Source organism: Leucoraja erinacea, chromosome 23 (assembly GCF_028641065.1).
Source record: "Leucoraja erinacea ecotype New England chromosome 23, Leri_hhj_1, whole genome shotgun sequence".
In the NCBI taxonomy this organism is placed as follows: Eukaryota; Metazoa; Chordata; class Chondrichthyes; order Rajiformes; family Rajidae; genus Leucoraja; species Leucoraja erinaceus.
Genome location: NC_073399.1, coordinates 19315809 through 19331970, shown reverse-complemented (window position 1 = coordinate 19331970; position 16162 = coordinate 19315809). Strand labels below are relative to the sequence as shown.

The 16162-nt window shown below is 44.3% G+C and overlaps 1 protein-coding gene across 1 annotated transcript in view; it reads left to right on the top strand.

Annotated features, from left to right (window-relative positions):
* The window catches only part of LOC129708339 (glutamate receptor ionotropic, NMDA 2C-like), a 64236-nt gene that overhangs the window by 17911 nt on the left and 30163 nt on the right, over nt 1-16162 (top strand). Inside the window, exon 4 of the mRNA XM_055654019.1 lies at nt 3861-3975. Coding sequence (XP_055509994.1) covers nt 3861-3975 — 115 coding nt within the window. The remainder of the gene's footprint in view (nt 1-3860; nt 3976-16162) is intronic.

The following is a 16162-nucleotide window of genomic DNA, read 5'->3' as shown; positions in this document are numbered from 1 at the left end:
CCCTTGCATCAGGTTTGCCAGGATGCCGCCCACAGTTAATATGGAGGCAGATGATGGCTGCTGTTTTCCCATACTGTTCACTGTGGTTCCACCTCACGCATGCGCACACGCACACGCATACGCACACGCACACACACACGCACACGCACACGCACACGCACACACACACAACAATCATTGCTCTAGCTACCCTACAACACTCCGTCATTGCCATAAACTCAGGGACAATAACCACGCACATCCCCACAAAGGCAGGTAGATAGAGAGACAGACAAACACATACAGTCAATGGTGGAGGCGGTGGCAGAGAATTGTTACTAAGTTTAGCAAATGAAAGGAAGTCCCTTCCAGTCCTAATGTCTCACTCGACAGGAAGAGCATGTGGTGCCAATTAGATTACCACAGCCTGTAATTTTGTGCAGGACCTCAAGTCATAGTTAACGACGGTATCATGCAGATAATCTTCTCTTCCTTGGGGTGAAAATTAAGCTTCTACCTAATTGGGCAGATCACTAGCATTACCAATTTAATCCATTTTAGTACAGGCAAGTTATACTGGCCTGTATTGGCTTCTCCTCTCAAAACGCTACAAATTCTGCCACTTTCCAAATCAGTGTCTCCTTAGAACGGTAGAGTTGCTGCCTCTCAGCGCAGAGACCTGGGTTCAATCCTGACTACGGGAGCTATCTATACGGAGTTTGTACGTTCTCTCCGTGGCCTGCGTGAGTTTTCTCCGAGAGCTTCAGTTTCCTCCCACACTCCAAAGACGTACACCTCTGTAGGTTAATTGGCTTGGTATAAATGTAAATTGTCCCCTGTATGTGTAGGATAGTGTGAATGTGCAGGGATCGCTGGTCGATGCGGACTAAGTGGGCTGAAGGGCTTGTTTCCGCGCTCTATCTCTAAACTAAAACTCCAGTTCCCAGCTTCCTTCTCTCACCACAGAAGACAGAATGATAGGAGATCCCGCAAAGCCATCGCACAATTCCCAGATACCTCCCATTCCAACATCTGAGGACCAGGAGTTGTGAAGGAGAGACCCCTCCAGTACAGTGCTGGGTGGCTTCAGCACCATGAGTGGCAGGTATGTCTCACATGATGAGACACCTAGCATCAGCAGATCATACTGGCACAGAACAATGAAAGTATGTGACAACCCCACGGAGTGAAGGCCCAGGGTAGTTTGGATGAGGAGCACAATAAGGAGACCAGGATAAATATACTGAGCAGATGCCTGTGACTGGTCTGTTGAATGGCCTGACCGATTGCCTGCAATTTCAAGGAGCGTTGGAAATCCATCTCCAATCTATGGAAAAACTGCATCCACTTGAGCCAACCAGGGTGTAGAACCTGTAGAGAGGAGATTCAGCTTCCACGATAGAGACTAACCCGAGGTCAGTGTTCAGCACTGGAAGCTCAGACCATTCTGTTCCAAACTCTGCTTGCTGCTGGCCAGCCACTGTTTGCTGACCACTGATCAGCAGCCTCAGACTGATGCCACCTGCATGGGTCTTGAGATAGCGATGACAGTAATATAATTTGGTCCACATGAGATTGCAGGACCATCTAATTGCCTGTCTACCATGCTGCCTTCTCTAAATATGATGACATTTACCCTCTCTATTAGCTGTCTAACTTCACCTTCTCATTCTCTCAACAGCCTGCTAGCTCAGACAAGGCGACGGGGTCACCAGCATAGCTACCTGGGTCCTGAGCCACGTGCTGCCTCCTCCATTACAGAGGTGCAGCCTGCAACCAGCAGGGTTCCAGTCACCATTGGTGCACTGTGTTGACGTATTATGTCAGTGAACCAACATCAGAAAGCAGTCACTAAAGAGAGGCACAGAAGTGATATGTCACCTTCTTCCATTTTATTAGTATACTTTGTGCTGAAATTCAGGTTTACAGCTTTTAGTGGTCTGAGTTGCAGAGTGGTCTGTAAAGACAAGGAACACACGGGTGGCAGTCAATTTTTTGTGGTAGCTCCACAATGTGGGTTGCAACTCGCACTGTCTCTTTTACCTTTGTGAGTGAATAAGTAAGTAAGTATGTTTATTGGCCAAGTATTCACATACAAGGAATTTGCCTTTGAGACAAACTATGGCCGTTTTAAAGATAGTTCTCGTTTATCTGGAATAAAGGAGGACTCAGCGCAGCTGCTCTATGTGGCATGTCCAATCTCAGCCAGCACAGTGATCTCACAGTGGACGATCACAGTATAGAATAGACAAGCCATCATGTTCAAGTATACAATGAGGCAGTTATCAGGAGCTTGATTGTCATTGTAAGGGTTCCACTGGTACAGATTTGGAAAACAATGAATTTAAGCAGGTTGACAACTATCCAGAATTGACCATTATAGTAGACAATAGACATTAGGTGCAGGAGTTGGCCATTCGGCCCTTCAAGCCAGCACCTCCATTCAATGTGGTAATGCCTGATCATCCACAATTAGTACCCCGTTCCTGCTTTCTCCCCATATCCTCTATCTTCAAGAGCCCTATCTAACTCTCTCTTGAAAGTATCCAGAGAACCGGACTCCACCGGCCTCTGAGGCAGAGAATTCCATAGACTCCCAACTGTGTGAAAAGGTGTTTCCTCATCTCTGTTCTAAATGGCTTACCCCTTATTCTTAAACTGTGGCCCCTGGTTCTGGACTCCCCCAACATCGGGAATATGATTTGATGTTCTAAAAAAAGGTTTTGAAGGGCAGTAATGTATTTTTATGGGCCGTTTCGAGGCTTAAAGCAAAGTATGAGACTTTGAAGGAGAGTAATGGTGATTTTGTATGTTTCAAGGCCTTACATATTGTGGAAACAATAGTAAAGGGAATTTAAATTATGAAATATCAGCAGGAGCTGGTCAATCAGTAGGATTATGGCCTGTCAGATCTATGGCCTCAGATCCACTTCTCAGCTTATGAGCCTCAACAAAAAAATTTCCTACTTCTGCCTTAAATATATTATCAGTCATTTTGCATCGACTGCTGTCTGGGGCAAAGAATTCCAAAGATTTACAACAGATATTCACAACTGGAATTCGGAAACTCCTCTTCATTTTTGTCTGAAATGATGGCCTTTTGTTCAGAAACTATGCTGCCTTGATCTAGATACCTGCACGAGGCAAATGTCCTCTCAGCATCCACTCTGCCAATTTCCCTGAGAATCTTAAGTTTCAGTAAAATTCCCCCTCACGATTCTAAATGACAATTAGTTCTACACAACCTTTGCTGCATACGTCAACCTCTACATTCCAGAGGTGAACCTCCTCTGAATTATGGAAAGAGACAGATGGAACAACACAGGGAGGAGTGGGGGGGGTAGAAGGCAAGTCCAGTGGGAGGAGCATGTGAAGGAAGGGGGAAAGAAACATGATGACTGGGGCTGGGGGTAAGGTGGGGAGAACAGATTTCGAGAGAGGTCCACGATAGATTGGAGGAGAGAGGAAGGGATGGAGAGGGCTCCATGAAGTTGGAAACTTCATTGTTCATGACGTCGGGTTCTAGACTACCCAGGTAAAATAAGAGATGCTCTTCCTCGAGTTTGCACTTGGCTTCATACTGGCAGTGGAAAGGTTACGGGCAGACTAGTTAATGAGGGAATGGGAAGGTGAATTAAAAAATGCTGGCATCCTGGAGATCCAGATGGCCACAACAGTCAGGCACAGGTGCTCTGCAAAGCAGCGAGTCTGTGTTTGGTCTCACTGATGTAGAGGAGGTCACATCAAGAGTACCGAATGCAAAACAAGATGATTAAGGAGGTGCAGGTAAAGTCTGTGTGGTTGCAAGATTGAGATGTTAACCTCAGCCCTGGATCCATTTCCCACCGTCTCTAACAGTGATGCTGAAATGTATTTTACAGGCCCATGTCGAATATTAGCTGGGGAGGTAAAGAATTCTCTTTCAATGAGGATGGATATTTGGTGAGACCACCGATGGTTGTGTTGAAGTTGAACAGTGGCAGGTTTTGGGAACGGGTAAGTATTGGATAAATGTGCCCAACTTGATAAAGGTCTTCATATTTTAGTAATGATGCATATTGTGTTTTTGCTGAGTGCTTTCATTCAGATTATAACAGATACCCTGAGTTTCGAGTTTCACATTAATTCTCCATCCCACTCTGGCCTATATGTCTATGGCCTCATTGGTTGCTCCAATGAGGTGCAATTTAAGATCAAGAAATAATGCCTTATCTTCTATCTGGTCATGTTGTGGCCTCATAGATTCATAGAGATGTACAGCATGAAAACAGGCCATTTGATCCATCTCTTCCATGCTAACCATTTTACCAAATCTAGCTAGTCCCTTTTGTTTGCACTTGGCCATCTATATATTACTAAAACTCTCATCTTGTTTGTGATTATGTATGTGTGTTTGTGTGCGCGCGTGCATGCGTGATCCCAGAACTACACGAAAACGGTATACGATAGCGCTACAATTTTGACCACCTTACTTACAATTTTCTTGTGGTGTGTTTTTATCAAGTTTCGTTCAGATTTATGTTATATTTTACAAGTTATTCACATTTATAACTTTACAAAACCCCACTTTGAGAAAAATGAAGAATTAGCAGTGGCAGTTACAGCTATGATGTCATAATGGGATTGTAGCCCTTCCCACTACAATGTTGCAAATCCCAGAACACTGAGTCCTGGCAGCAAGTACAGGTGCAATTGGATTTTTTTTAAAACGTTTAATGAGGGAGGGTGAATAAGGGGAAATGAGCCACCCCTGCTCAGTTGGGGACTATGGGTGAGTGCTGGAATGTTGCGTTGGGGGAACGGGTGTGTGGTGGAATATTGTGTTGGGGAATGGGTTGCGTTGGGGGACTAGGCCTCCCGTGTGACAGGGACCCATTGGGTCCCACTTGGTCTAGTGTTCCTTTAAACATTTCCTATCCCTATACCTAAGTGTCTTTTACTATTGTAATTCCACTTGCTTCTATCACTTCCTCTGCCAACTCGTTCCATGTACACGTTACCCTCTGTGTGTAAAAGTTGCCCCTCTTTTAAATCCATCCCCTCTCACCTTAAGTCATGCTCTCTAGTTTTAGACTCCCCTACCCTGGGAAAACATTGTGGCTATTCACATTATCTTTGCACTCTCATGGTTTACATAACCAGATAACAATTACAGCACGGAAACAGGCCAACTCGGCCCTTCTAGTCCGTGCCGAACACTTATTCTCCCCTAGTCCCATCTACCTGCACTCACACCATAACCCTCCATTCCTTTCCCGTCCATATACCTATCCAATTTATTTTTAAATGATAAAAATGAACCTGCCTCCACCACTTCCACTGGAAGCTAATTCCACACCGCTACCACTCTCTGAGTAAAGAAGTTCCCCCTCATGTTACCCCTAAACTTCTGTCCCTTAATTCTCAAGTCATGTCCTCTTGTTTGAATCTTCCCTACTCTCAATGGGAAAAGCTTGTCCACATCAACTCTGTCTATCCCTCTCATCATTTTAAAGACATCTATCAAGTCCCCCCTTAACCTTCTGCGCTCCAAAGAATAAAGACCTAACTTGTTCAACCTTTCTCTGTAACTTAGTTGCTGAAATCCAGGCAACATTCTAGTAAATCTCCTCTGTACTCTCTCTATTTTGTTGACATCCTTCCTATAATTATGCGACCAAAATTGTACACCATACTCCAGAATTGGCCTCACCAATGCCTTGTACAATTTTAACATTACACCCCAACTTCTATACTCAATGCTCTGATTTATAAAGGCCAGCACACCAAAAGCTTTCTTTACCACCCAATCTACATGAGATTCCACCTTCAGGGAACTATGCACAATTAGAATAGAATAGTTTCTTTATTGTCATTGTAACATGGGCCATGTACAACGAAATTTAAAATGTCAGCCAGTCAGTGCAGCATTCAAACATTTCTAAAGCTAACGAAACATCCACGGTAAAATAATAAAGATAAGCAAATAAATAAAAATCACAGACAAAGCACGCATACACACCCAACCCTCCATCCTTCTGTCGATTTCACCGTTACCACAGTCCCTTAGTCTGTATCGCCCCTGCGTTCCTTGGCGGCCACATTTAGTACTTTTATAGCAGTGGGGTAAAAACTGTTTTTTAGTCTATTTGTCCTTGTCCTTGTGGATCTGTACCGTCTGCCTGACGGCAACAGTTCAAACAGGGAGTGTCCGGGGTGGGAGATGTCCTTTATTATATTCTGGGTTTTTTTATTGCAGCGGGAACTGTGTAGGTCCTCCAAGGTAAGGAGAGGGCAGCCGACAATCCTCTGGGCGTTGTCAATGGCCCTCTGGAGCGCTTTCCTCTGAGCCGCTGTGCAGCTGGTGTACCACACGCATACACAGTATGTTAGTATGCTCTCAATGGAGCACCGATAAAAGGACAGCAGCAGCCTCTGAGTGATGTTGTTCTTCCTGAGCACCCTCAGGAAGTGCAGTCTCTGCTGGACCTTTTTCAGCAGCGCAGTGGTGTTCACGCTCCACGTCAGGTCCTCCTCAATGTGGATTCCCAGGAAGCGGAAATCCGCCACCCTCTCTACACAGTCCCCTCTGATGGTCAGTGGTACCATGTCCGTTTTGTTTTTCCTGAAGTCTATTATTACCTCCTTCGTCTTTGAGGTGTTGAGGAGCAGGTTATTTTCTTCGCACCACACTGTCAGCTGCTCCACCTCATCCCGGTAGGCGTACTCGTCCCCCGCGGAGATGAGTCCCACCACTGTAGTGTCATCCGCAAATTTGACAATGGTGTTGCTGTGGTGGGCGGGGGTGCAGTCATGCGTGTAGATGGTGTAGAGCAGGGGGCTCAGTACGCAGACCTGTGGAGAGCCGGTACTGAGGCTGAGGGCCGTGGATGTGTGATGGCCCACTCTGACTCTCTGGCTTCGACCCGACAGGAAGCTATTTATCCACGTACAGGTGGAGTGTGGAAGTCCCAAGTCCCCCAGTTTCCATAGATCCCTCTGTTCAACGGCATTCCTCAATTCGCTACCATTTACCATGTATGTCCTATTTTGATTTGTCCTGCCAAGATGTAGCTCCTCACACTTATCAGCATTAAACTCCATCTGCCATCTTTCAGCCCACTCTTCCAAATGGCCTAAATCTCTCTGTAGACTTTGAAACATAGAAACATAGAAATTAGGTGCTGGAGTAGGCCATTCGGCCCTTCGAGCCTGCACCGCCATTCAATATGATCATGGCTGATCATCTAACTCAGTATCCTGTACCTGCCTTCTCTCCATACCCTCTGATCCCCTTAGCCACAAGGGCCACATCTAACTCCCTCTTAAATATAGCCAATGAACTGGCCTCAACTACCCCCTGTGGCAGAGAGTTCCAGAGATTCACCACTCTCTGTGTGAAAAAAGTTCTTCTCATCTCAGTTATAAAGGATTTCCCCCTTATCCTTAAGCTGGGACCCCTTGTCCTGGACTTCCCAAACATCGGGAACAATCTTCTCGCATCTAGCCTGTCCAAACCCTTAAGAATTTTGTAAGTTTCTATAAGATCCCCTCTCAATCTTCTAAATTCTAGAGAGTATAAACCAAGTCTATCCAGTCTTTCTTCATAAGACAGTCCTGACATCCCAGGAATCAGTCTGGTGAACCGTCTCTGCACTCCCTCTATGGCAATAATGTCCTTCTTCAGATTTGGAGACCAAAACTGTACGCAATACTCCTGGTGTGGTCTCACCAAGACCCTGTACAACTGCAGTAGAACCTCCCTGCTCCTATACTCAAATCCCTTTGCTATGAAAGCCAACATACCATTCGCTTTCTTTACTGCCTGCTGCACCTGCATGCCTACCTTCAATGACTGGTGTACCATGACACCCAGGTCTTGCTGCATCTCCCCCTTTCCCAATCGGCCACCATTTAGATAATAGTCTGCTTTCCCGTTTTTGCCACCAACATGGATAACCTTGAAAATCTACTTCATTATCCACAACACCACCTATCTTAGTGTCATCTGCATACTTACTAATCCAATTTACCACACCATCATCCAGATCATTGATGTACATGACAAACGACAGTGGACACAACACAGATCCCTGTGGCACCCCACTAGTCACCGGCCTCCAACCTGACAAACAGCCATCCACCATTACTCTCTGGCATCTCCCATTCAGCCACTGTTGAATCTATCTTGCTACTCCACCATTAATACCCAATAATTGAACCTTCTTAACCAACCTTCCATGAGGAAACTTATCAAAGGCCTTACTGAAGTCCATATAGACAACATCCACTGCTTTACCTTCATCAATTTCCCGAGTAACCTCTTCAAAAAATTCAAGAAGATTAGTCAAACATGACCTTCCAGGCACAAATCCATGTTGACTGTTCCTAATCAGACCCTGTTTATCCAGATGCTTATATGTATTATCTCTAAGTATCCTTTCCATTAATTTTCCCACCGCTGATGTCAAACTAACAGGTCTATAATTGCTAGGTTTGCTCTTAGAACCCTTTTTAAACAATGGAACAACATGCGCAGTACGCCAATATCCGGCACTATTCCTGTTTCTAATGACAATTGAAATATTTCTGTCATAGCCCCTGCCATTTCTACACTAACTTCCCCCAATGTCCTAAGGAATATGCTGTTCGGACCTGGAGACTTATCCACTTTTATATTTTTCAAAAGTGTCAGTACTTCCTCTTCTTTGAATCTCATAGTTTCCATAGCTACTCTACTTGTTTCCCTTACCTCACATAATTCAATATCCTTCTCTTTGGTGAATACCGAAGAAAAGAAATTGTTCAATATCTCCCCCATCTCTTTTGGCTCTGCAGATAGCTGTCCACTCTGACTCTCTAATGGACCAATTTTATCCCTCGTTATCCTTTTGCTACTAATATAGCTGTAGAAACCCTTTGGATTTACTTTCACCTTACTTGCCAAAGCAACCTCATACCTTCTTTTAGCTTTTCTAATTTCTTTCTTAAGATTCTTTTTACATTCTTTATACTCCTCAAGCACCTCATTTACTCCATGCTGCCTATAATTATTGTAGATCTCTCTCTTTTTCCGAACCAAGTGTCCAATTTCCCTTGAAAACCATGGCTCTTTCCAATTTTTACTTTCCTTTTAACCGAACAGGGACATAAAGATTCTGTACTCTTAAAATTTTCCCTTTAAATGTCCTCCATTTCTCTTCTACATCTTTCCCATAAAACAAAATGTCCCAGTTCACTGCTTTTAAATCATCTCGCATTGCATCAAAGTTAGCCTTTCTCCAATCAAAAATCTCAACCCTAGGTCCAGTTCTGACCCTCTCCATAATTATATTGAAACTAATGGTATTGCGATCACTGGACCCAAAGTGCTCCCCAACGCATACCTCCGCCACCTGTCCCGTCTCATTTCCTAACAGGAGGTCCAGCACTGCCCCTCTTCTAGTAGGTAACTCTATGTATTGCTGCAAAAAACTATCCTGCACACATTTTACAAACTCCAAACCATCCAGCCCATTTACAGAATGTGTTTCCTAGTCTATGTGTGGGAAAATTGAAATCTCCCACAATCACTACCTTGTGCTTACTACTAATATCTGCGATCTCCTTACATATTTGCTCTTCCAATTCTCGCTCCCCATTAGGCGGTCTATAATACACCCCTATAAGTGTTGCTACACCTTTCCCATTTCTCAGTTCCACCCAAATAGTCTCCCTAGACGAGCCCTCTAATCTATCCTGCCAAAGCACTGCTGTAATATCTTCCCTGACAAGCAATGCAACACCTCCACCTCTTGCCCCTCCAATTCTATCACACCTGAAGCAACGAAATCCTGGAATATTTAGTTTCCAATCACAGCCCTCCTGCAACCATGTTTCACTGATCGCCACTTCTATACATACTTCTATAAAAGTCACCACTCTGCTTCCAACACTCCAGGGCACAAAGACCCAGCCTATCCTTATAACTCCAAACCTCTAGTAATATCATTGTAAATCTTTTTTTTCATACTTTCCAGTTTAATGTCATCCTCCTTATAGCAGGGCAATCAGAATTGTACACAATACAGGTCTTCCAGACTTACGTAAAGGTTTTGTCTCGCGTACCCTTGCGTAAGTTGGATGTTATATGTCGGAAACTGCGCACACGTAAATCTACTATTCAACATGTAACCATATAGGAGTTCCAATGCAGGGACCACGGGGAAGCTTCAACGCAGAGCCCTTGGGGAGCTCCAACACAGAGACCATTGGGGAGCTCCACCGCGGAGCCCATGGGGGAGCTCCACCGCAGAGACCATGGGGAACTCCAAAGTGGATACCACATGGGTGTCAGTGGGCTTAAAGAATTGCTGACATAGTGCAAGTTTATGTAATTCACTTACGTAAATCAGGGAGTGCCTGCACTCCAAATGGCAGCACGGTGGAGCAGCAGTAGAGTTGCAGCCTTACAGTGCCAGAGATCCAGGTTCAATTCTGACTACGGGTGCTGTTTGTACAGAGTTTGTACGTTCTCCCCGTGACCTGCGTGGGTTTTCTCTGAGTGCTCCAGTTTCTTCCCACACTCCAAAGACGTACAGGTTTGTAGGCTAAATGGCTAGGTATAATTGTAAATTGTCCCAAATGTGAGTAAGATAGTGTTAGTGTGCGGGGATCTCTGGCCAGTGCGGACTGCACTGGATCTCTAAACTAAACTAAACCAAACTAATTGTGGTCTTCTCAAATCTTGTACAGCTGGAACACGATGTACAAATCCTATACTCAAAATGCAGATAGATGGAGTCAAGCAGTGAAATGCCTTCTTCAACTACCTGTCCATATCTGCCCTCACTTTCATGGAAAGTGTACTTGCTCCCTTCTATTCTTCAACATTCTCGGGGACCCATCACATTGTAAAATTAATTTTTTTCTGGACTCAATATCAAATTCAATAATTTTAGATAAGTTGCTTTCTCTGTTTGCATCAGAATTGGCCAGTTCTGCCGCAGGTTCTCCCTCCACAGTCGCCGTTTGTTCTGCTGGGCATTTCTAGCTTTTTCCTTTTGATTTCAACTGACCTACATTTCAGCTTTCACACGTTCTTCCATTTGTTTTTTATCTGTTGAACTGTCCTCATTAACTGATCAACATGATTCCATAGATGGAGCACTCACCTTGGTGACTCTGGTTTCACCCTAACAGAGGTATTCCTTGTCATTCCCATCTCTCCGCCAACCCTCTTTCCGTCTAAACACTTGCCTTCTTTTTTCTCACTTTACTTTCTGTAAAAGACACAAGAAAAAAATCAGGTATTTGGCAAATGAGCTGCAATCTTGGTGTGAAGTAAATGAAGTTTAGAAAACCACATGTTCCTTGAGGAAGGTATATCATTATAGAGGAAAGTGGAGATGCAGAGGAACAAATCACCAATCTTAGTGAAACACATTAGTAAGACCACAACAAATATACTCAAATCACTCTTCTTCTTGTGTATGTGGTGCACAACTTAGGTTAACGTGTTCGATTTGATCTTATTTGCTTTTGCACGTTGGGTTGCATTAGTCAAAACAGGGTGTACCAGGTGAAGGGTGCAATCTCCCACCCCACACATCATTTTTAACATGAATGAGTTGAAACACAGACCCACTGCAAAATTTGTGTAAGACTCTACACTTGGACAAGTGAATTATTCTGGTATTCATAAGTAATGCAAAGATTTAGGGCAATGGAATGATATAAGAAAGAACCCCAAATTGAGCAATTACACGTAGCAGGAACAATTAAACAGGCTGGTGTCTTTTTTTCTCTCAGATAATTCCATAAATGTTTAAGATTATGAATATGTGGGCAGGGCTAGAAGCAGAGATGTTTCTACTTACTGGGATCCACAGATAAAAGATAGTCACAGAAATACTCAGTGGGGAATTTGAGACAAAAAAATCATTCTTACTCAGAAAGCAGCTGGAGATAAATAAATGCGTAAGGAATCAAAGCTGTGTTTAGGAGAGTGAAGAAGATTAATGGGGTAGTTTGGAGAAGTAATACTAAAATGGATTTATGGGGCTGACTAATCTGTTTCGGTGCTGTACATACCAAGACTATGGTACTTCTAATTCCCTCCTGTCCCCAGAAGGTAAATTGACCTTCTCAGAGTTGAACATAACTTGGAGATGACACAGAGAGTAGGAAGTGTCAAGTCAAGTTTATTCGTCACATACACATACGTGATGTGCAGTGAAATGAAAGTGGCAATGCTCGCGGACTTTGTGCAAAAAGACAAACAAACAAACAACCAAACAAACTATAAACACAATCATAAACACACACATATTCTTTTACATATTAAATATTGGAAGGAAAAACGTTCAGTAAAGTTAGTCCCTGGTGAGATTTACAGTCCGAATGGCCTCTGGGAAGAAACTCCTTCTCAACCTCTCCGTTCTCACCACATGGCAACGGAGGCGTTTGCCTGACCGTAGCAGCTGGAACAGTCCATTGCATGGGTGGAAGGGGTCTCCCATGATTTTATTGGCTCTGGAGTTGCACCTCCTGATGTATAGTTCCTGCAGGGGGGGCGAGTGAAGTTCCCATAGTGCGTTCGGCCGAACGCACTACTCTCTGCAGAGCCTTCTTGTCCTGGGCAGAGCAATTCCCAAACCAGATGGTAATATTTCCGAACAAGATGCTTTCCACAGCCGCTGCGTAGAAGCACTGGAGGATCCTTGGAGACACTCTGAATTTCCTCAATTGCCTGAGGTGGTAAAGGCGCTGTCTCGGGCAATTGAGGAAATTCAGAGTGTCTCCGTGAACACTGTCCTAATGATTTGAAGGTGCAATGTGCATCACCAGCCGCGGTTCAGTGATATCTCTATTGATGGAGATGGGGTACAGACTAACCACTGTGTGATTGAACCCATAATCTTATCACAGTAGATCACCCCGTACACTTATCCTACACATTAGGAACAATGTCACAATTTATTGAAGCCAATTAACCTACAACCGTGCAGGTCTTTGGAGTGCGGGAGGAAACCGGAGCATCCGGGGAAAATCCACGCGGCCACGAGGAGAACATACAAACCCCGAAGAGGCAGCACCCGGAGTCAGGATTGAACCCGGTTCTGTCGCACTGTTAGACAGTAACTCTATCACTGCACCACTGTGCCACACGCCGGCGGTCAGGTGGAGAGCATTTGGGATCGTGCTGTGAACCTGGCCTGAGATTCTTGAGGAGGATAGGGATATCAGGGCTGTGGCAGCCAGAGGTCAGGCCAATGCAAGTGAGTTGTGGGATTTAAATAAACCTGGAATTGGTAAAACAAAAGGAAGCTACTCTCAGTGGTGAGGGTTTTTGCAGAAACTCACTCGGTTCACTAATGTCCTTCAGGGGAGGAAATCTGGTCTACCTGTAACTCCAGAACTATCAATGGTCCATATTTAACTGCAGAGATGTTTGGGATGCTGGCTTTGAAACTGGTGCCCTGTGAAATCATTAAAAAGCGAACAAAGGAGAAACAAGTGATTGCAAATCATGGAATTTTGAGCAAAAATCAAAATGTCGGAGGAGCTCGGCGGATCAGGTAACGTGTAGAGGGAGATGGACAGATGACGTTTTGGACTCTTTGATTGCAAAGGCTCTTTATTGCAGACTAACAACTGAATACATCAATGGATGCCCTTAGTGAGGGTATTACCATCTGCTTCAATAAAGCCTTTCTGCCACATGTTTTTAGAAATCATAGCACCAGAGACTCGGGTTTGATCCTGACTATGGGTGCTGTCTGTACGGAGTTTTCCCGTTCTCCCCGTGACCACGTGGGTTTTGCCCGGGTGCTCGGGTTTCCTCCCACACTCCAAAGATGTATAGGTTTGTAGGTTCATTGGCTTCGGTAAAATTGTAAATTGTACCCAGTGTATAGGGCAGTGATGGTTTATGGGGATCGCTGGTTGGCACGGACTCGATGGGTCAAAGGGCCTGTTTCTGTGCTATATCTCTAAACTAAACTAACGCACAAGTGCAGTGTGTGATGACATGCTCTCCATTTGTCTGGATGAATGCAGCTCTGACAAGGCACAAAACCATCCAGCCATTCATTGGCGCCACATCTAACATCTTAAATAATCCTTCTTTCCATCAGTCTTGAATTAGCAATTCATCATCTTGATCTGGCATTGATGGTGACACAATATTTTCCCTCTGCCAGATGTACAAATGTTGATATATTTGGGTACCATCTGTGTGTGTTCACATCACAGGCTGATGACCCTGAATCCAATGTAAAATGGTGTTGATTTCCCTGTGTTTTTGACATTACAAGTGACAGCGCATTCCTTGGTCAATATGGCACAACGTTACGTCTGTTCCAGGTCTGACCCTTTAAATGTGACTTGGGAGTGAGGAATCGCATGACTCGTGTTTATCTTGACCTCGCATGCATATGGATTTCACCTAGAATACACTCACTTATTGAGGATGAGGCAACTACATTCTTACAGGCACTATATTGTGTTGAAGAACATCTCCCTTTCCAAGCAGCATGAGTCTTGTTGTCTCACTCCACCAACCATCGCTATTCTTCCAGTGAAAGGAAGGAATTGAGTAGTTGTATCAGCCACTTTGTATTTGATTAACATACTGCTCTCACACAGCTGGGATCAATAAGTGACCTTGGATATGTTCCTTACCACACTCACTATGTCCATCGTGATCTCATTTTCTTTAGCTACGTCCTCATCCTTCACTGTCAGAACTGTGCCCTCTCCCTCTTCATTTAATCCCTGTAATATTTCATCCATGGAATTATATTCACATATACGTTCCACATCAAATTGGTTATGACAGCAGTCCTAGCTGTTGCTCCGTTTCTATTCATTCTCCTGTCCTGCAATCTTTGCCTGTCTACCTTTCCCAAAGCTTCTTCTCCTTCCAATTCCTCCTCATTTGTAGTGAGAAAATCCTGCACTGCATTTTCCACTACCTGACTATTGTACAATTAGTATCTGGTGGAGTTAAACTATACAGGGAAGGAATATACTTGTGTGTGCCACAAAATAAGTACTGCTTGATATTTACAATAGTTGTATCATTACAAGTGGGATCACCTGTTGGTTGACCTCATTTACCAATAATGAACATTTCTCCACCTGTACCTAATTCCTTCTTCCTGCACCCAATCCTTCTTGCATCCCCTCCTATCTGCACCTTAGTGAACTAATGTGATCTAAAGGGCCTGTCCCACTTAGGCAACTTTTTAGGCGAGTGCAGGAGACTCTGCGCTCGCCTCATGATCGCCAGATGGTCACCACATGTTCGCTGGTGGTCTCTGGTGAGTCTCCTTCATTGTCGAGAGGAGTTCCAGCATTCTGGGAACTATTCGCGGCCTCAGTATGGTCGCAGCAAATTTTTCAACATGTTGAAAAATTTTCTGCAACCAAAAATTGGTCGCCATGGAGAAAATCGATACTTTTTTACTCGGAGGTACAGTGGAAGTGGGGTCGCCATGTCGTTGTAGGTAGTCGATGCAGTAGGTAGTTTTTGTTAATCTCCTTTGCTGACCGGGCATTTTCATTGGCTCATTGGGGGAAGAAAAAGTAAGCACGAGTTTTCAGAACCAAGGAAAACCGACCGGTAATGTTAAATGCCCGTCAAACTTCACAGCTGTGTATCTCTGGCTTATTAAAAGTTGTGTGGCTTCTTAAAATTGTCTCCACTCTTTCTCCCCCCCCCCCCCCCCCCATTCCTCCCCCCCCCCTTCTCCCCCCCATTCTCCCCCCATCTCCCCACTTCTCCCCTCCCCGCTCTTTAAAGAACTTACCGTACACTGTGCTAGCTGCTTAACCTTCCAGTTCATCGCTGTGTGTGACTGTATCACCTTGGCTTTGCACCATGTGAACTTCACAAAGCGCTCCCCTGCTCTCCCTGGCCCCCGTCTTTGCGTGCGTGCGTGTGTGCGTGCGTGCGTGTGTGTGTCACTCGATGGCAGTCTACAGTGAATAACTTCCTCACCCAATGGCATAAATCATGATACAACCATGACATTTTTATAAAACACTTTTCCACTTTAAACTTGTATCCACCTCTTTATCTCTTTCTCCCTCCCCATCTACAATCACCATTTTACTTAATTCTGAATTTAAATATGTCTTAAAAATAACTATATTTTATCCTTGCCTTGAATCTATGGAGTTCATTCCAGTGCCTTGAATTGAACTGTTGTCTTTGCCT